Source organism: Periplaneta americana, chromosome 6, assembly GCF_040183065.1.
Source record: "Periplaneta americana isolate PAMFEO1 chromosome 6, P.americana_PAMFEO1_priV1, whole genome shotgun sequence".
NCBI classification, from domain to species: Eukaryota; Metazoa; Arthropoda; class Insecta; order Blattodea; family Blattidae; genus Periplaneta; species Periplaneta americana.
Genome location: NC_091122.1, coordinates 8,940,572 through 8,961,398, shown reverse-complemented (window position 1 = coordinate 8,961,398; position 20,827 = coordinate 8,940,572). Strand labels below are relative to the sequence as shown.

Here is a 20,827-nt window from a genome sequence, read left to right as displayed (position 1 = left end):
AGAGAAAGCATGTACGGTTATAAGAGGAGTTAAAAACTTGAATTTTTATAACAAACTATACCTCACGCTATGCCTAATTGGTTATTATACAAAGAGTTAATCTCTAGTGCGATGAAGGCCTCAAATCTCATGAGTTTGCTAATGTTTCAGATGACTGGACTTCGAAAGTGACTCCTCTGGGCTATGCAATATCAGCATTTCCTGTGGCACCACGGTTTGGCAAAATGTTGGCACTGAGTCACCAGCAGGGACTTCTGCCCTACACTGTGTGTATGGTGGCAGCCCTGTCGGTGCAGGAAGTGCTCTTGGAAGTTCCAATCCATGGAGTTGAGGAGGAAGCTGAAAACGCAGGACAGAAACGAGCTCAGTGGATCCAAACAAGAAGGAAATGGGCTGGAATCGCAAATTCGCTACTTTTAGGTACTGAGTCGAAATATGAAGTCTTCCTTACAATTTGATCTTCACCCATGCTGCTAAAGTAAATGTTGCTAATGATAAAGTTGACGTGGGATTTTGTAAGATATTACTTCCCTTCTTAGCAAGACAGTCAGCACCTTCATTATCAAATAATCAACGCTGTTCTAATACCCACCGAAAAATATCGTTTTGTTGAGCTTTATCAGATGGTGTATAATTTTCTAGCAATCCATTTGATTGATTGTGGACTACGGCTTATGAACGTGAAGAATACTGTTAACCATAAAGGTGGTTGTCCATGTTATCTAGGAGGCTTTCGATGAAATAGTTATTTATGGTACTTGTGAGGTAAGTGCATCTTTATTGCACGAGTGGAAAGATTTAAGCACGAGGCTGATGCCTAGTGTTTAAATTACACGAGCACAATAAAGATCACGCTCACAAGTACCATACGTAATTTTATCCATGACCATAACGAAAAATTCTGTTTTATAAAAGAAAATATGTTGAAAATAAGTCCTCATATAATCACATATCATAGCATGGATTTTAGAATCTATACGTGTACTAGGTAGGTCATGATGTAGGAGGCCATGATTAGTGAAGAATGGTATCTAGGGCATTGGATAAATAACAAATTACAATTAATTATATAATTTTAATATATATTTTTCCATTTTAAACGTGTATTTTTATCTTTTTGAAGTTTCAGGGATTATTTAGAAGTGTTCACAGGACTAATGTGATTAAAATAATTTCACATTTTACTTCTGTAAACTTAAGAGGAATATTAAAATGTAATTTATCATCGTGTCTGTTTAGCTCAGTTGACTAACGCGTGTTGTTTTAAAATCCTATAAACCCAACTTCGTAGGTTCAAGTCTCCTCGCATCCCAAAAGGTAAATTATTACAAAGTTTTAAAAAGATGCATATTAGATGTGGATGTAATGTACAAATTACGACGTAGCAGATAGAGAAAAGAGAAGGAGATTGAGTGTATGTATATTTAAGAAATGGTAATAAAGAAGTAGAGGTAGTGACATCTAGTAACTAATATATTAACTTCTTGAGTAATAGTTGAATGGAAAAGTATACGTGTGTACCCGGGTACTAGGAAAATACTAATGAACTGTGAGATAAAGTTCAAACTGTGAGGTAAAGTCTTTCATCTCACTAGTGGAATAAAAGCCTAGTTTACAAACGCAAAAGTATTTAGTAAAGGCATGTTTTTCTTTATGGTCATGGATAAATAATATTATTGTCATTTCTGAAGTTGGAAGCCCATATTCATCCTCAGTGCCCCAAAAATTACATTGACTTCCAACATCGTACAAACAAATTCTCATAAACTATTGGGAGTTGGACTACCAGCTTTTGTGATCTGATAGAGAAGTCTTTTCTTATTAAGAATCATTAAGACTCTGAAAATACAGTGAAATAAGTTATAACAGAAATACTTTGATATCAAAAACCAAAAATAGATTATAATATGAAACTCTTATAATTATTGTGCCTAATGATTGTGTAAATCTGCTTTTAGATTCTCTGGACGTTCATTCATGTAATGTCTACTGATAACGTGTTGAATGTAGAAAGGCAGTGGATTAGATTGTATTGAATTTGAGCCACTAACTGTTGCAGGAGACCCCATGGTGCTGCTGCGAGCAGTCGGTGCGTCAGAGTTCGCAGGCAGGCGTGGACAGCTCCTGCAGTTCTGTACGGACAACGGACTGAGACACAAGGCCATCACAGAGATCCGCAAGCTGCGAGTCCAGCTGACCAACGAGGTGAACCTGAACCTGCCAGACCTGAACCTGTGTGTCGACCCCAACATGGCTCCCCCGACAGACATCCAGGCCAAGCTGCTGCGGCAGATAATGCTGGCCGGCATGCCCGACCAGGTGGCGCACAAGGTGGCCGATAACGAGATCAAGGAGGACGAGGATAAGGCCAAGTGGAAGCACGCCTACAGGTGAGCAGTGGGGCGGACATCGCAAAAGAGAAGAGTTCACTTTATTTTGTGATTCAGAAGTGCGTTTTTTTGGGGGGTTGTGTGAAGAAGTACAGTAGCGTGCAAATTAATCCGAACATGACATCTTTTTACATTTTCTGTCATTGTTGGCCTCACAGCTGCTCATACCGCTTTAATTGACATCTCTAGTACGTGTAATTCCATTGTTGAAGGTCTGTCGTTATTATTTTTTTTATAATATGTGACATTTTGCCTGTCGTTTTGTACTTATAAGCATTTCAGTTGTGTTGAAGACTTAATACTGCAATCCTGTGTACATTCTGTCGTCTTCACAAATGGATACAACTCCACGAAAACGGTCTAAAATTATAACATTAGCAGAGCATTCTTCTATGACACAGAGGCAAATTGCTGCAGAATGTCACATCGGTTTGGCTACTGTTAATTCGATCATAAAACGATACAGGAAAAAGGAAACTGTGGCCGGAAAAGGAAGACTTCACCTGCAGATGATCGTTTAATTGTCAGGAAAAGTAAATTAAATCCTAGACTAACTGCTGTCGACTTAACCCGCGAGTTAATGGCTACCACTGGGGCAAATATTCACGTCACAACAGTGCGGCGTAGGCTTTTGGAAGCCAGACGAAGGGCTCGTAAGCCTATTAAGAAGCAACTGCTAACCCCTGTTATGTGCAAAAAACGCTTAATGTGGGCAAAATTACATCAACACTGGACAGTGAATGACTGGAAGAATGTACTTTTTTCCAATGAGTCTCATTTCGAGGTCCACGGCCACCGTGTTTCTTACGTACGGAAAGGATCCGAAAAAGTAACAGCAGCTCATCTCCAACAAGCACCCAAATACCCCCCTAAAGTAATGTTTTGGGGTTGTTTTACACATGAAGGGCCTGGAGCATTAATACCTATCAAGAGAATGATGAATTCTGACAAATATATTCACTTATTGGAAACCAGAATCGTACCCCAGCTGCAAAAATCATTTCCGGATGGCAGAGGTGTGTTCCAACAAGACCTGGCACCATGCCATACGTCTCGAAAAACTACAGAATTCTTCAACAAGAAGAATATTCAGGTACTCCCCTGGCCAGGCAACTCACCCGACATCAACCCTATTGAGAACTTGTGGTCAATTTGCAAAAGAAGAATGCAAAAAAGGATTGTTCTACAAAGGAGAAGATGATTTCTGCCCTCTTTGGTGTATGGTTTCGCGATGAAGAAATGAAGAATATTTGTGGGAAATTAGTGGAATCCATACCAAATCGTCTCAGAGCTGTTATTAGGAACAAGGGAGGCCACAGAGATTACTGAGGTATGTCTTAGATCCTTTTTTTATCCTGTTTGAGTGTTTTTGCATAAGTAATTACGTTGTTCGGATTAATTTGCACGCTACTGTATAAAGGAATTACAGAAAAATTGGCAAAATGAGTAGAACTAGTGTTGTAGTGTCTCACAAAGTTCACAGATCTCTGGGTGTAGGTAATGTTTATGGGGTGTGCAATTGGCCATTTGTACCTAAGTGCTATAGTCGAAATACACATCCTTATAGTAGTAGAAGAAGAAGAAGATAGGTAATGAAAGTAGTTTGCTTCTGATTCGGTGTGACAGACACCTTGTTCCTAGTAAGAAGAGTAACATTAGTACTAGTCCACTGCTGTGAAGTAATGGTTAGCGTGCCTGACTGTGAATCGAGCGGGCTCATGTTCAAATCCTGGTTGGGTCAAGTTACGTGGTTGAGGTTTTTTCCGAGGTTTTCCCTCAACACGAGCGTTGATGTTATAACATACGTTGCAACGTGAGTTACAGCTTAACTTGACACCGCATGAAAAGAGACACACGGCTAACGTCCATTGAATTTAACATATGTTGCAACATCCGTCGCAAATTTGACTTATGTGGTCACGCTACAACGTCCGTTGTGCACTTGTAACGCACGTCATAGCATTTTCATTTTCATATGGAGCAGAACACATGACCATTGCTTCACGTCCATTGGTAGGACATACTCATGGTATGTTGTTGTTTTCTAATGCCAGGCGTTTGACAATAAAGTCATTTGACCTCTTGCACTCCAATATTTTTCAAAGATATTATCATGACCAGCCACTGAAGCACAAAATTTGAGGTGTTCCGAATCCATTTCTTGGTTTGAGTTGCACAATGGGCAGTTAGGGGACTGATATATTCCAATTCTATGCAGGTGTCTGGCCAAACAGTCATGGCCTGTTGCCAATCTAAATGCAGCTACAGACGATTTTCGTGGTAAATCGGGAATTAACTGTGGATTATGATGCAGAGAGTTCCATTTTTTCCCTTGAGATTGTGTTATCAAATTTTGTTTGTTGAAGTCTAAGTATGTAGATTTAATAAATCTTTTCACAGAGTAATACGTAGATTTAGTAACAGTCTGTAAGTAGCAGTGCTGTGTACTCATGGTATTTGTTGTGATGTGTGTTCAGCATTCTAGACCATCTTCAAGTACGTATGTATCTCAGTTTTCCCCGGATGACATGCCGTTGTAATCTAGATGTTGCTTTAGTGAAAGATATTGTGCAAAATATCGGTTCTGTTCATGAAGATTGACGTACTATCATTTCATTATTTCTTTAAATGATTTCGTGAAAACTGTTACAGTAATTACACTTATGAAGCTAATATGTCGTAAAATTTGTAAGCTGTGTTGTTATACTGTCTTTCATTATTACAATTGAAGACATTATTACAAAAATAACCCTTGTCAAAATTGCTATTTTTCAGGAGAACAATAAATAAATAGAACATGTCAGCTGTAGTGTTTATCCTTGTGGCTATTGCACCTGACATGGGCCATTTTTGGAGTCTATAAACAATGTGTCCTTAACTCAATTTCATTAAAAATGACTATGGCTGTTTTTGTAATAACGTCTTCAATTTTTTTTTTCTGGAACACATTCTTCTATACTGTCCATCCATAAACCACAAAAGAAGTAAATTAAAATCATCAGTACCAGTTGCAGAAGACACAGCCCTGCAGTATATATTGACTACACCCCACCTCTGGCTACTAGCAACAGGCATCTGTAATGAACACCGATCAAAATACCCCTCATTTCTCGTGAAAAACAACAACTGAATAGACTACAGTGGACTACAGTGGACTTTATGTTGTCAGCAAACATCTGGATATATTAAGAAGATTGATTGAATTTTTTTATTCAAATATTAGGTCTTGTTTTTAGGGAATAAATACTTCTATTTAACTTACCTGAAGATAATAAGCTAGTATTTGTACTGGTTCCATTGCCAATCTCATATTTGTGTTTTTATGAATAATAGGATCCTTTATACTAAACAGAAGTTCATCAAACTAAGTTTTACGGGTGAATATTCTGAAATGGGTAAATGTACGTCCCGGCTGATTTAAGGAGTTTCTTGAAAATGTTAACTGATTACTTCTGCGTTTAATTAACTAACTCTCACATGTTTCAGTTTGAAACAAAGCATAAAAGGATTAATTTTAAAATTTATAATTAAAAAATAACGTCCAAACTCAAAATGTAACTACGATCCCTATGTCCCCAACTACATTTTACTCTGTTTTCCTAAGTTTTTCTCGGAATGTTTCGATTTGATTTTATTTCCTCGGCCAAGATTATATAAATAAATAGTTAAGATACTTATGAAAGACAGGAATTGTTGTTTGTTTAATTCTGAAAGGACACAACTTTAACGTAAAGTTTGTCCCCAAAAATTTCGTAACGCTGGTCCCTTGAAATAAAAGAGCTACACAAAAGACAATTTTGCTTCATGTGGTAAATTTTAACGGTTGGTAGTGATGAGAGGTCAACATGGCGCCAGTTAAAAAACTTTTCGTCCGTTGTCGTAGTTTATTTTATTGAAAAAATACAAAAATAATCACTGATGACTGAATGTTATGTTTTCTATTGCTAACACCAGTCCCAGGTGGCATTAAATATAATTTGTATATATTAAACTTTCGTAGTATATGCAAAACATTACAATGTTTGTCGACTAAAAAATCTAACCTCCATGATATTTTTAACGATTTATTTTGTCAGAACTATTGCGGAAATTATACTAATTTGTAACAACCGTCCCTGTAATGTCGGTCCCTTTATTGTGGGATTGAGGTTTCATTTAAGATACAATTATTAAATACTGGTGTATAAAGTAACTTCGAATATTATTTCATGTGATTGTTTATAGGAAAGAAAAAAAGTCTGATGATGAAAGTAGGAAATATGAAAGGAAGAAGATACGTAGGCAGAGGACAAATATGACTGAAGAGGAGTTGCAGAAAAAAGGGATTATGGCAAAGAATATATAAAAAAAGAAAGAAAATAGCAGATATGACTGATCGTGAAAAAATAATTGTTTGAAAACAAGTGAAATCTGAAGTACAGAAGATACCTTAAACAATGGGCTGTAAGGGAAAGATAACAACAATCCCGTGGTTTTTTTTTTTAATTAGAAAATCTCACATAACAATTTTTTTAAGCTCAACTGATACCAGAATCTTCAATAATAGGAGCAAATGTAACCAATGTGAGAAAAAAGTACACAATTTAATATAATATATTTTTTCCAGTTTTGTTATTCATATTTGCCCATTTCAGAATATTCACCCTTACACATTCGGAAGTAATAAAAAAATTTCTGATCATCTCCCTGAGTTGAGGTTATAACGTGTAGAAAGTACCATGTACATGTCTTTCACTATTGACTGGATGAATCCATCACCTTCGCACATTTCCTTTCTTTTTCTTTTTTAACACTTGCAATGCAAGCTATGCAAAACAAACAGCTTCTACACCTTCTATTTTGCGACTCCTGACTATGTGTCAGAACACAGCACTTGTGTGAATTGGTATTCAAAGTTCATTACAATGTTCGTCATCTCAATTTCACTGGGATTATCACCTTCATCTCATTCAGAAGGTAGATAACCATAGCAGTTGAAAAAACATCGTAAAATAAACAAATGAAAATAATAATAATAATAATCTCTCATGGATCAAAATGAAGGAGCTGGAGCAGGAGCTACTTGTCAATACTTTTCTCTTTATAAAAATGTTGGCAAGTACACAACAAATTTTGATGGCGAAGTTGAAGCCATTTATACATCACTTCAAAATGTATTTGTTTGGCTAAACCAGTGCAAAAACATAGTCATCCTGTCTGACTCCGAAGCTGCAATCCAGTCCATCAGCTCAACTACATCCCCTAAAATGGAAAAAGTAAAAGAAATTCATTGCATGGTCAAACAAATTCAAATGCTAAATAAAAAAGTGGTCTTCCAATGGATCCCGGCCCACTGCAGACTGAACGGTAACGAGAAAGCAGATATGTTAGCAAAGAATGGAACTTATATCAACTTAAAAACAAATTTCAAGTTCCCATATGAATCAATAAAGCGAGTCATAAAAAGAATAAGTTACAGCGAACAGGCAAAACATAAAAATTCAAAATGGAAAGAATCATTGAAAGATCCAAAACTAATTCCTGATCTACCTCGTGGCCATGTTTAGATTGATTACTGGTCATGATTGCCTCAGTAAACACCTCCATCGTATTGGAGTACTAAATTCACCTAAAAGCTTACTGTGCACCAGAGAAGAGGACATGGAGATGGAGCACCTGGCTAATTGTGAAACTCTTAGGACATTTGTGGACCTTCCATCAAAATATTGGGAAGCAAGAAGGATGATGACTTCATTGTTAAATCCAGAGCATTAGGTACACACACATAATAATAATAATAATAATAATAATAATAATAATAATAATAATAATAATAATAATAAAGAAAATTATTACTACTAAATTTTCTCAAATGGAGACAGGTACTGTTTTATTTTGTTGGTAAACTGTGCTTCTTGGTTCAGTAAAGAGATGTGATCCACAAATTCTTCAGAAAATCTTGCAGTGCTTAGGTTCTATTTATTATTCCTCTTGACATGTTTAATCTTTTCCCCTGTATTGATGGATGTTTCTCAGCAGAGATGAAGCTTCAAGTTTTGAGTGTCCTTGTTCCCAGGTGTGCAGAGATGGAGGACCCTGTGTTCATGCACTCGGCATCTGTGCTGCGCAAGAAGAGCCCGGAGTGGGTTGTGTACCAGGAGGTGTTCGAGACCAGCAAGCTGTACATGCGCGGGGTGACAGCCATTGAGCCCGAGTGGCTGCCCACCTATGCCCCTGCACTTTGCAACTTGTCTCCCCCCCTTGTGGAGCCCCCTCCTCGATATGATGAAGCTACTGGCAAGATGTTGTGTCATGTGACTGGGACATTCGGTATGTGTTATTGTGTGTTCATTTGTTTTCCCCGTATAGATGTCATTCATTCATTCATACAGTCCACACCTGTGGAGTAACGGTCAGCGCATCTGGCTGCGAAATCAGGTGGCCCAGGTTCGAATCCCGGTCGGGGCAAGTTACCTGGTTGAGGCTTTTTCCGGGGTTTTCCCTCAACCTAATACGAGCAAATGCTGGGTAACTTTCGGTGCTGGACCCTGGACTCATTTCATCAGCATTATCACCTTCATTTCATTCAGATGCTAAATAATTAGATGTTGATACAGCGTCGTAAAATAACCCAATAAAATAAATAAATTCATTCATACATTCATTCATTCATTCATACATTCATAGTGTTCTGCCCAAGGGCAGGTCTTTCACTACAAACCCAGCATTCTCAAGTCTTTCCTATTTTCTGCCTTCCTCTTAGTCTCCGCAATATCTTAATGTTGTCTATCATCTGATATCTTCTTCTGCCCCGAACTCTTCTCCCGTTCACCATTCCTTCCAGTGCATCCTTCAGTAGACAGTTTCTTCTCAGCCAGTGACCCAACCAATTCCTTTTCCTCTTCCTGATCACTTTCAGCATTATTCTTTCTTCACCCACTCTTTCCAATAGAGCATTGTTTCTTATTCTGTCTGTCCACTTCACACACTCCATTCTTCTCTATATCCACGTTTCAAATACTTGTAGTTGCTTCTGTTCACTTCGTCGTAATGTCCATGTTTCTGTTTCATACAATTCCACACTCCAAGCACTTCACTAGTCTCTTCCTTAGTTCTTTTTCCAGAAGTCCGCAGAAGATGCTCCTTTTTCTATTAAAAGCTTCCTTGGCCATTGCTATCCTCCTTTTGACTTCCTGGCAGCAGCTCATGTTACTGCTTATAGTACACCCCAAGTATTTGAAGCTGTCCACTTGCTCTACTGCCTCATTTAGAATTCGCACATTTACCTTGTTTATTTTTCTTCCGATAACCATGATCTTTGTCTTGTTTGCATTTATCTTCATCTCATACTGCTCACAGCTTCCATTTAGCTCCAGTAGCATATCCCTTAGTATCGTCTCCTCTTCTGCTAACAATGCCATATCGTCGGCCTCGGTAGCGTAGTTGGTATAGTGCTGGCCTTCTGTGCTCGATGTTGCAGGTTCGATCCCGGCCCAGGTCGATGGCATTTAAGTGTGTTTAAATGCGACAGGCTCATGTCAGTAGATTTACTGGCATGTAAGAGAACTAATGCAGGGAAAAATTCTGGCACACCAGCGATGCTGATGTAACCTCTGCAGTTGCGAGCGTCGTTAAATAAGCCATAATTTAAACAATGCCATATCATCAGCAAATCTTATGCATTTTATTCTTCTTCCTCCTACTATCACTCGTCCTGTGTTTTGAAAACAGTTCTTCACTAAATCCTCCAAGTAGATGTTGAACAGGCTAGGTGAGAAGGGGCATCCTTGTCGTACTCCTTTCTCTATTTCACTCCCTTCAGACATTTCTTCTCTTATCCTGACTTTGACTCGTTTCATGTACTGAACAGCCACAACCAATTATACTTGGACATTCACTCATTATGCAGCAATGAAAGGAAATATTTTTATAATATCCTAAGTGACACATTATTTTGGCCTTCTTCCAATGTCAAATGATCTATTTTAATATTCCCTAATCCTTCATAACATCATCATCTCATCTTCCACGACAGGTCAGCCTCCTGTCAGGCTAGTATCTCAATTGGCTGAGTGTGCTCCTCTGTATGGAGAGGAAAGACCTTCCGAAGCAACTGCTGAAAAGCAGAAAATTCCTAACAAAAGAAAAGTAGTCATCTTCAGTCCTGAATAACTTTTTTTGGACACTGGCAGACAGAGCTGATTTATAGCAGAACTGTTGTGGGCAAATATGTCTCTCTCTGATGCTGTTTCTAATGATTATTCCAACACAGTGTATTTTGCAATTTGCAATTATTTTCTTGCAGGTCGTGCTGCGTGGCAGCTACCCACTATGGAAATAGAGTTTCCTGAAAGCCTTGATTGCTACAAATGGTTTGCTTGTTTCCTACTGGAAGGCAGCATCTTCCCGAAGTTGAAGAAGTACAGAGACTCCTTGCTCAGCGTGCCCAAGACCATGGTGAAGACGTGGGCAAAGTGAGTACCATATGATAACAATCTTATGTTGACATTTTATTTCTACCTGGATATTTATTATTATAAGAGGAACAGTCCTTGTCAAGTTGTTGGTCTGAAAAGTGGATTCCACAACACCTAGATTATATGATTATGCGCACTGTTCAAAACATACAGAGGTGAGCCTGCCTGGAAAGAAATAAAAAATAGGTTGCAGCCGCCAAATTACTCTTCAAGGAACGACCACTCTTATAAATTGAGGGAAAGAAGACAGAGGACGGACACTGGAAAGTTTTCTTTTCTCAATCGTACTATCAGGGACTGGAATGCTTTACCTGCAGACTTACTAAAGGCTTTACCATCAACCAAAAATGTATTTAAAAATAGGCTTAAGGACCTTACTAATAGACGGTAATTATACACAGTACTTAAAGGGTGTAAACGATATGTTGTTATTGAAGTGTTGTATCAGTGAAGAATTATGTTGTGTCAGTGAAGTGTGTTGTATCAGTGAAGAAGTATGTCGTGTCAGTGAAGTGTGCTGTGTAAGTGAAACGTGTTCCTGTCAGTGAAGCTTTGTAGTTTATAGTGGCAGTGCAAAGTATTTGAACAGTGAAATGTTTTTGAAGTGTTAGTGAAATCAGGATAGAATCAGTGAAATGTGTCGTAGTTCCAGTGCAGTGAGTGAGTTGACAGCGAAATGAGTGTAATGTTGAAAGGTACTTGTGCAGATATGAACATATCATACTCGTGGATTTTAGTTCGATCTTAGTTTTAAGATACAAACTAGAATATTTCAAATGTTATTTTAAGTGATCGTTTCATTTAATTTAGTATATTCCCTGTTGTTATTATTATTATTATTATTATTAGTATTATCATTATTGTATTTTTAATTAATAAGTTTATTATTGTCATTATTGAGTGTAATTAGTTACCACTGCCACCGGGTATATACCCACTGCAGTGTGAATAAATACATACAATAAATACATACATTACTACTTCAGGAAAAGGCAGCCTGTGCCCTATGGATTAAAGCAGCCAAAGCTTCAAAACAGCATCTGTGTCTGTGTTTCATATCTTTCCGAATAATTATAGTTAGAAGGTATGAAATATCCAGACTTTTTGGTTTTAGGCGTAATAGATCAACTATTGACCAGATATTTTGTATTCGACAGATAATGGAGAAAAAATGGGAGTATAAGGGTACAGTGCATCAGTTATTCATAGATTTCAAAAAGGCATATGACTCGGTTAAGAGAGAAGTTTTATGTGATATTCTTATTGAATTTGGTATTCCCAAGAAACTAGTTTGATTAATTAAAATGTGTCTCAGTGAAACATACAGCAGAGTTCAGATAGGTCAGTTTCTGTCAGATGTATTTCCAATTCACTGCGGGCTAAAGCAGGGAGATGCACTATCACCTTTACTTTTTAACTTTGCTCTAGAGTATGCCATTAGGAAAGTCCAGGATAACAGAGAGGGTTTGGAATTGAACGGGTTACATCAGCTGCTTGTCTATGCGGATGACGTGAATATGTTAGGAGAAAATCCACAAACGATTAGGGAAAACACGGGAATTTTACTGGAAGCAAGTAGAGAGATAGGTTTGGAAGTAAATCCTGAAAAGACAAAGTATATGATTATGACTCGTGACGAGAATATTGTACGAAATGGAAATATAAGAATTGGAAATTTATCTTTTGAAGAGGTGGAGAAGTTCAAATATCTTGGAGCAACAGTAACAAATATAAATGACACTCGGGAGGAAATTAAACACAGAATAAATGTGGGAAATGCCTGTTATTATTCGGTTGAGAAGCTCTTATCATCCAGTCTGCTGTCCAAAAATCTGAAAGTTAGAATTTATAAAACAGTTATATTACCGGTTGTTCTTTATGTTTGTGGAACTTGGACTCTCACTTTGAGAGAGGAACATACGTTAAGTGTGTTTGAGAATAAGGTGCTTAGGAAAATATTTGGGGCTAAGAGGGATGAAGTTACAGGAGAATGGAGAAAGTTACACAACGCAGAGCTGCACGCATTGTATTCTTCACCTGACATAATTAGGAACATTAAATCCAGACTTTGAGATGGGCAGGGCATGTAGCATGTATGGACGAATCCAGAAATGCATATAGAGTGTTAGTTGGGAGGCCGGAGGGAAAAAGACCTTTAGGGAGGCCGAGACGTAGATGGGAAGATAATATTAAAATGGATTTGAGGGAAGTGGGATATAATGATAGAGACTGGATTAATCTTGCTCAGGATAGGGATCAATGGTGGGCTTATGTGAGGGCGGCATTGAACCTCCGGGTTCCTTAAAAGCCATTAAGTAAGTAAGTACGAGAAAACACAGGTCCCAATTAATGTGATGTATTTTCTACTGTAGACTGCAGCCCAGGACAGACATTTTACTGAAGGCACTGGTCGCACGACAAGTGAATTCAAAGAACAAGCTGCTTGATGCGTGGGAGAAGGATTCTACATGTAAGTTAAAATATCTAAACTTCCCTACTTTTGCTACTTGTCGACATCTTATTGTGAAAGCTCGTTAAAATTTACATATTTCATTCACAATATGTGTAGACATATCTCCTGTAATTTAGCAAAAATGTAAAACAATAAATTGTTGCACACTTTTGTTAAACATGTTTTATGCAATCCTAGCATTAAAACACGCTAGTTATGATGCACAATTGGCCTAATTCTGGCTCTGGTCCCAGAAAAGGTAACTAGTATTCCATGACGTCATAATGCCTTCACAATACAATTTTATACAACGATATTCTGGACGATTTTCCAGACATGTCATGATTAACGACATCATTAAAAGGGCCCTAATTTTCGCTGGTTTTCCTACCATCCTAGAACCCAATGGCATAAATTGTTCCGATGGCAAACGTCCAGATGGCTTAACTTTAACACCATGGTCCAAAGGCAAATCACTTTTATGGGATGCCACTTGTTATAACACCTTCGCTTCTTCTTATTTGCCCAAAACTTCCAAACTCGCTGGGTCAGCCGCTGCATCTGCTGTGACAATTAAACACAATAAGTATCTCGATCTTCTGGATCGATATAATTTTGTCGTTTTCGCCGTAGAATCTATGGGCCCATGGTGTTTCTAGGCGAAGTTGTTAACTTCTGATATCGGCAAGTATATTTATCAGCACTTAACGGTGACTCTCGCTCTATGGCTTTCCTCCACCAAAGAATTAGTATTGCCATTCAATGAGGGAACGCTATAAATGTTATGGGGACTTTTCCAGAATATAAATCATTGGAAGAAATATTTTATTTCGTGTAGAGGTGTAGACAGTTTTTCGCATCCTTTAGTTTTGTTGCTAATTTCTAGTTTGTCCCTTACTCAATTGTTTAATTTAATTTCAAAATTGAATTAAAGTTTATTTTGTATAAGACAGTTTGATATGTTTTTTAGATAATATTGTTCTAAATTAAAACATTAAGTGAAATAATTGTTAAGTAGGATAAAGTCACTCCGTGAATTAGCCTATTATTGTTACAATATTTTGTTAGTGGTATTTACATTACCTCTAATTTGTCATGAGAATATCCATTTGATCATAATAGTCCTAGCTGTAGTATAATTATGTTCGTGTATCTATGTTATTATTATTATTATTATCATTATTATTATTATTATTATTATTATTATTATTATTATTATTATTTTATACAACGTATCTGTAAGAAAAAGCTTCAAAACAACAACAAAATAACATTATCTTAGAAACGGTTACTTAGCAACCATACAATATATTACGTCATATCCAGTACTCATGTCTCTACTACTTCATAACATTACATTTTGTAAATTTACAATAGTTTTTTTTTACATAATTTAATGCTAGAATTGCATAAAATGTTGTATGTAACACGTGTATAATCTTCATTATAAACACTCGTGTTTGTAAACATTCACTCATGCCATAATTATCAAGATTATACATTAGTTACATAAATTACTAATAATATCTGATTTACTATAAAACAAATGATTGATCATTGATTGTGTAGTAACAACTTAATTCCTTGTTTTATGTCATGTATTGATGATGTTTACATTTGTTGTTGGTAAATCTTGGTACATCTTATAATTTCCTGTTTTGTTGCTCATAAACTCCACATGGAATGGAATTTTTGTAAATTTTAGTTGTTTTTCTTTTAATTCACTAATGTTTTAAAATGTTTGCTCCTGTTTTCTTCATGTTCTAATACATTTAATTTCAGACCTCTTATCAGCGTACCAAAAATGGGTTCCAGAATCAGCCCAGAATGATATAGCACTGTCATGGCCTCCTGTGTAACAGTGCAGAAATGGAAACATCCGTGCTGGTATGGCCTCCTGCATGATTGTGTAGGAATTGGTACAGGTATAAACGAGTAAGTAGAAGGTTTTCGAAGTATAATGTAATCTTCAACATCGAAGATAACAATAAAAAATACTGTTAATGAATGAAAGCATACAAATCGAACATACAGAAAAGTATCTGGAAAATAGATAAGATCCCAAAGTACAATTCAAAGTTTTAATACAGTTTTGTTGAATTGATACAGGGTGATTCAATTGCTGCACAATCCCAGTAGAGACTAAGAAAGTTTACTCTGTCATTGTCATTTCCCTGTTCCTTCATAATAGCTGTGTTTTCACTCCATCACCTCTGAAAGGTTGCTAGGATCGTGCAGCAAGAGGGTCACTGAACATTCTGTAGAATACATATTATGGGAAAACTTTTAAAACATTCCTTGTGAAACTTTGGATACAGAAAAATTGGCTTTGGAATGTGAACAGTTTGGCCGGTTTATAAAATGAAGTAGCTGTATCAATAACACACAAAATTCGAGGGTTGTTTACAAATACACAACATGATACCAGGATTGTGAAAACATGCTAGGTTACCACTAGCGTATATTTGAAGTCACAGATGGATCCTCCATCAAGATGTTTAAGTGAGCAGGAAATTCATATGAGCCGTTCAGAGCAGAAGTGGTGTAAGTCAAAAATGGGTAATGAGGGTTGAAGTAAACATTCTGTAAAATACAGCGCAAAGTAGCAATTAATATTCAATTTATTTTAAGTATTAGTAGTTAGTGGAGAGCAAGAAGGCCATATTGATTGCTATTTTGCGCTGTATTTTACAGAATTTTTACTTTAAACTTCATTATCCAATTTTGACTTACACCACTTTTGCTCTGAATGGCTCATAAGATCCTTGCTTGCGTTGATAGGTTACTGACAAGGAATATACACATTTGATGTGATATGCTTGAGAATTTGTTATGTTCTGCTGGCATTTCTTTCACTGAAATGTGTGTGTGTGATTAATGTTAAGAGATTATCTGTAATTTTGGAATATGCGTGTAGTTACCAGATATATAGTCCCGTCGCTCTAATTTCCGGCTACATTTAAATGTGTGCATCTTGTGATTTGCTGATGCATTTCCTAAGGCTCGATAAATACTTCATATAATCGCCCGCCATTTTGGCTCTTTCGTTGGCGTTCGCAGAAAGCACACGAGGACGTTATTTGCCACTCAATTATTTGCTCAATTACAGTGCGTTTGATTTATTATCATAGGAGCTACGACATGATGTTTAATGGTGCGGCAAATAGATCCCTCGTCTGGTAGTTCGGCAATGAAAGAACAAAAATGGCGAACGATACTACCTACCTAGATTTTATAGAGTCTTCACTTCCTAAGACGTAAGCAAAGAGGAGGAGCCACGCCGGGAATAATAGCGTCGCGACTATAGTATCTGTGATTTTGATGATCAGTATATTCTTAAACAGTCATAAAAACTATTCCAACAATAAATCAAATTACTAGTATTAGTCAGTGAAAGCATCTGACAGATTTATCAGTGACCTCAGTAATGTGCCCATGTTCTGTGTTTGCTTTCAAATCAGTCTCAAATTTGATAGAAACATTTTTTTCTTTCCTACCCAACAATAGAAAGCTGTATGGGATGGAGTAAACTAGACTAAAGATTTTTTTTTTGTCACAGGTTGGGACTGAACAAGGTACTGTGTCCAACACCGTGAACAATTGCAGCATACCAAGGACAAGGACTTTATTAATATTCCAGGTCAGACCTGTACATCTCAGGTAGTGATGTAAGCTAGCAGGATTGTTACATCCAGCTTGGATTTAGCCTCTTGTCCTTTCGTTATGCAGAAAGATCAAAATCATATGCACAATAGTTTAAGCCAGAGGTTCCCAAAGTGTGGGACATAAGTCGTTATGAATAGAGCCCGGATTTTATATAATTTAATAGCCTTTGGTCGGGTTTAAACATGCACACCTGATAAAGTTTCAAGCATCCTTTCGATCATTCTAGCTGCTTTAGGTTGGATTTTATTGGCATTGCATTTCATTAAGGATTTGAGATACTTGGTTGTGTTCCTAGCAGCCATTTCTGTGTCACAGATCCATATATGGATATATTCTGTCTTCTAAATTAGATATATTCAGAGCTGGGTGTTATTTTTTAAAAATAACTAACAAGCAAACGTTCTGATTGGGGCAGATAAAAAAATTAATTTTTTTTTCTTCCACCATGTTAATAATGTAAAAAGAAGTGCTTTTACAACTTTTGGCTACTCGACCACAATTACGAGGGCCATAAAAAAATTAGTTTGCCAGGGGCTGCTAACAGAAAAAAAACACAATTTAATTGGACAAATTTATTGGAACAGATACAGCAATTCTTGACCTATTTTTCAACATATTTTCCATCGGAACTGCGATGTCCGTCACGCTGACCACATTACCCCATCCTTCCAAACTCTAAACTGGCTACGGCTTAACGAACGTAGAAATTTTCATTCTCTTGTTCTCCTTTTCCAAGTCCTTCACACCTCTACACCTACCTACCTTGCCTCCCGTTTCTGTTACCTGTCATCATATCATAATCTCTTCACACGCACGCAAAATAGCCGCATACTAGCCATACCATCACATAAGACATCATCGTATTCATCATCATACACAATCTCGCTCTCGCGCTTGTGGAATACCCTACCCAGTGACATCAGAGACTGTCGGAATTTAGTAGCGTTCAAATGCAAACTTATTAAGTATTTTCTTACTGCGTAGAGTAGGTTTAATTTTTACTTAGTTAATAAAAAAAAAATTTCTCTCTTCTTAATTTTTACAATGAACTGTCTAGCTTTTATTAGTCTGTTAATTCTTTTAGTACTTTGATTTTTATTGTATTTGTAAATTCAATATTAATTGTAATTATAATTGTAATTGTATTCTTTATATTGTAGTTGTAATCCCCTGGTAGAGGGGAAGAGAAGGCCTGATGGCCTTATCTCTACCAGGTTAAATAAATAAATAATAAATTTCTCATGTCATGGGATCAACAGAGAGGTGCAGACAGCTGTCAAACGCTGGCTCCGATCTGAGGCGGCTGACTTCTACGGCACAAAAATTGATCCCATGGTGTGACAATTGTCTTAGTTTCAGTGAGGAATATGTTGAAAAATAGTGCAACAATGCTGTATCTGTTTCAATAAATATTTCCATGGAATTGTGTTTTTTTCTATAAACGGCCCCAGGGAAAATCACTTTCTGGACGGCCTCGTAATTGCGGTCGAGTGGCCAAAATTTGTATAAGCACTTCTTTTGACATTATTAACATGGTGGAAGAAAAAAATTTAACTCTTTTATCTGCCCCCATCAGAATGTTTCCTTGCAAGTTAAAGTTACTTACCAGAAATAGTAACAGAATCACAAATACAGTTACTCTACACAAAAAGTATCAGAGTTACACCCCTGATCACATATAACAGATTGATCAACCCAAAGGACTTTCAAGACAACCACGTTTATCATTTTCACTGTGCTGCCATCTAGCGACTGCAAAAGAAGTCGCATTATAACCCTTATGGAATTGCATGGAGTAACAGCACAGTCTAGTACATACAGTCGCGAAGCTCAATACGTAGTAAATATGCATTCATAGATAGTTGCTAACCACTGGGATCGCTACTATCGCCTCATTACAGACAATGTGAAATAGTACCTGCACAGTCTATTGTTCCTAGCACCCTCACAACTCGAGCTTCGTGGTAACAGCTTGCAACAGTACTTCCATCTAGTGGTCGTTACCAAAAAATGCCTTTTCGACAGTGGAGGCTCTGGTGGTGGTTCTCTTTTTATGTTCCCATTTCATAACATGGGAATGAGCAATCTGATATGTATGTGATCAGGAGTTACACGTATAGATAAGCCTATCTTCCTGAACTCTAGAATGTGTTTTATCTTGTGAATTGTTAAAAATGTATAATTGTAGTGAAATGTTATATCAGCTTTACTTGTACTTTTTTGAAAATTTAATTGGAGTTCATTAAATACTTTAAGGCCCGGTTTCTTCAACCTTTGTTAAAATGCACCTAACATAGCGTTAATTAACTGTAAGTTAAAAGTATGAATTGCTGTTAAAAATATTGCGTTTCTTCAACTTTACATTTCACATTTTAACATTCTGTTTGTTAACTCTCTGTTAGGACCAGAGATTCTAGAGTTTAACCATAACCTATAACCAAGTATAGGCTCACTTCTGTTTTCTGAACTCTGACAATTGCGATTCTCGCTTGTTTCCGTTGTTTGATTCAGAGAGGATAGAAGTCTTTCTATTCCCTCAGGTTTGATTTCTGCTTCTTTTCTCGTCTGTAATCACAATAGCGTGGAGCGGCGTATTGGTATTGCTGTTATGAAATGGAAAACACTGGAACAAAAAGAAATCGTGGGACTAATTTCTCTTCGTTCGAAAGAAATCTTCTGCTGGAAATTATTTCGCAGTATAAACCAATTAATGAGAATAAACTAACAAACGGATCTAAGTTGAAAGTGAAAAGTGAGGCTTGGCAGAAAATAGCCTATACTTTTGTATGAACTTCTGGTCTGTCAAATCACAGAAATCATCCCCTCTGTTTATGTATTCATGGATGTCATTTTCTAAATAATGCAGATATATAAGTTCAGCATCTAACGCACCAGCCATATTGGATACTTCTATGCTAACAGAGAGTTAAATGATTTAACTGCATGAAATTGGGCAGTTAAATTAACATAGGTTTTAACAGCCTGTTACTACTAACAGTAGTTGAAGAAATGCCTAGTCCACACCTGTGGAGTAACAGTTAGCATGTCTGGCCACAAAACCAGGTGGCCCGGGTTTGATTCCCGGTCGGGGCAAGTTGCCTGGTTGAGGTTTTTTCCGGGGTTTTCCCTCAACCCAATACGAGCAAATGCTGGGTAACTTTCGGTGCTGGACCCTGGACTCATTTCACCGGCATTATCACCTTCATTTCATTCAGGCGCTAAATAACCAAAGCTGTTGATAAAGCGTCGTAAAATAACCTACTAAAAAAAAAGAAATGCTTCAACTGTTAAGTTTACAGTTAAAATGGAATAACATACTGTTATAATTTAACAAAGGTTGAAGAAACTGGGCCTAAGAGGTACATAGGACAAAAAGTCTTGGGAATGTCTGGCATATGCTCAACTTTTTTATGGGTGGAGATGGGGATGGACAAGAGGCTGATTTTTCTCTGGAAGGAAGTTACTTTTGCGAATTTATTTATACAGGTAAGCAGTTTCTATGAAAGCTGCTATCTGACATTGTGATTTTGTAAATAATTTCTTGCAGCTTGAAAAGAAATGCTAAAATGCATTTTTCTTGGATTTTAGCGTATTTTTATACTTATTTGCTGTATGGTTTGTTATCAATTCCTCTTATTATGTAAATAAGTATTTAATATCTGTAAAATATATGAATGTAATGACTGAATGAGACAATGACATTGTTGAGATTAGGATGTGAACTGTTTTAAATAAAACACAGTTGTTCAGATATGTTGAAGATAATATTGAAGAAACTGTTCCCTCTGAAGCAGTGGCTGAATTGAGCCAACATGCCGTGCCAGCAATAACATAAAGAGCATAAGGCAATTAATAGAAAATAA

At 36.9% G+C, this 20,827-nt stretch overlaps 1 protein-coding gene across 1 annotated transcript in view; it reads left to right on the top strand.

The window, feature by feature from the left end:
- kz (putative ATP-dependent RNA helicase kurz) overlaps window positions 1-20,820 on the top strand; it is a 51,735-nt gene extending 30,915 nt beyond the window's left edge. The window contains exons 10-16 of the mRNA XM_069827425.1: window positions 151-420; window positions 2,060-2,390; window positions 8,446-8,699; window positions 10,675-10,843; window positions 13,219-13,316; window positions 15,081-15,233; window positions 16,858-20,820. Coding sequence (XP_069683526.1) covers window positions 151-420; window positions 2,060-2,390; window positions 8,446-8,699; window positions 10,675-10,843; window positions 13,219-13,316; window positions 15,081-15,157 — 1,199 coding nt within the window. The 3' untranslated portion in view covers window positions 15,158-15,233; window positions 16,858-20,820. The remainder of the gene's footprint in view (window positions 1-150; window positions 421-2,059; window positions 2,391-8,445; window positions 8,700-10,674; window positions 10,844-13,218; window positions 13,317-15,080; window positions 15,234-16,857) is intronic.
- Window positions 20,821-20,827: the final 7 nt, after the last annotated feature.